This window comes from Helobdella robusta (assembly GCF_000326865.2).
Source record: "Helobdella robusta unplaced genomic scaffold HELROscaffold_385, whole genome shotgun sequence".
Lineage (NCBI taxonomy): Eukaryota > Metazoa > Annelida > Clitellata > Rhynchobdellida > Glossiphoniidae > Helobdella > Helobdella robusta.
Window position 1 is genome coordinate 2,355 of NW_008704850.1, and position 1,456 is coordinate 3,810.

At 27.7% G+C, this 1,456-nt stretch overlaps 1 protein-coding gene across 1 annotated transcript in view; it reads right to left on the minus strand.

The window, feature by feature from the left end:
* Nucleotides 1–146: 146 nt before the first annotated feature.
* The window catches only part of HELRODRAFT_184387 (hypothetical protein), a gene marked incomplete at both ends in the record, with an annotated part of 1,734 nt that continues 424 nt past the window's right edge, over nucleotides 147–1,456 (minus strand). The window contains 2 exons of the mRNA XM_009023979.1: nucleotides 147–245; nucleotides 377–467. Of these exons, the coding sequence (XP_009022227.1) occupies nucleotides 147–245; nucleotides 377–467 (190 nt within the window). The remainder of the gene's footprint in view (nucleotides 246–376; nucleotides 468–1,456) is intronic.

Here is a 1,456-nt window from a genome sequence, read left to right on the forward strand (position 1 = left end):
GCGAATAATTTTTGATCAGAGTCATATGTTCTAATTTTTTTAAACTTTTCCAGAAATTTTTCTGTTAATTTATTTGTTACATTAAATACTTGATGTGTATTTCATATAAAAACTTGATTATGCCAATTTAGTTAACTTGTTAAGCATTAATATAAAATTGACTCTACTTGTAATGGTGATTGGTATGATGATGATGATCCCAGTCCTAAGCAGGGTTTATTATTCACAATGTCATTATGCCCTTTCTAAGTTTTAATAAAATACATGGAATATTGTTGAATGCATTTTATATTTTTTGTATAGATAAGAATGTTGCAATGTACAATGATGATGTGAATTGCTTCCTTGTGTAACTGATGACATAAATATAACTAACTTGAACACATGGGAATGCTTTCTTCAGCATTACCTTCCTTTCTCCATCATAACCCTTATACTCTTTATTACAGAAATGGTCACTGCATATTCTTGCATTTTTTGATGGAAGCCATTTGAAATCATTTATTTCCTGTCAGATGCACTTAATCCAATCGTTTTGCATTTTTACATTTTGAGGAAATCTGAAATTTTATAAACTGTTACAGAAACTTGTGCATTTCTTAAGTATTGCTTTTATTATTAATGATAGCATTATAAATTATAATAGTCTATAAAATAAAATATATGTAATTGTAAAACAAAATAGTTCTATTCAATGAGTATAGGGATATTGTTACATTTATTTTAGTGTTAAGTTAATTTTTGAAAATAAACCTGTGAAAAGATGCATCAGAAATCTTCTCATTTCTATTTTATTTATTTTTAATGCAACAGGCAGGCATGTTTGTGTATAGCTACGAAAATGAAAATTTACTTAAAAACTAAATTATTTTATCTGACACGAAAATTAGTACAGAAACAAAAACGAAAGAATAAATGACAATATAAAAATTTAAACATTGATTGAAAGAGTTTATTCTAATTAGGGGAGATGGGGGCACATTGATCTGTTTTGAGGTTTTTTTGTAACAACAGTGAAACTAACCAAAAAGTGAATATTAATATTTGTGCAATTTACAGAGGAACATTCATTTAATGTATTAAGTTCAGTTTCAATTGTATAATACAAGAAATTTTTAAAAAAAAATTTAACTTTGGTACAACCCCTACAAAGGATCAAAGCACCCCATATACGGGGTACCATGATCCCTCCCATGGGGTACATTGATCCTAGGTATAAATCAATATGATTTGATGTTCATTTGCCTCCAAAAAACTCGTTAAAACACATTGGATATAATAATTCATAATTTTTAATAAAAATTAACATTAATTAAGATCTTTAAAAATTGTCAAATCAACGGGAAAAACCAAGTGACGACTGACTCGAGCAGTCCCACCATGCTGAATTGGATCTGGAACTTTACAAACAATGTCCTCTTTTATAAATTGATATAATTCATCATTTCTACAGATA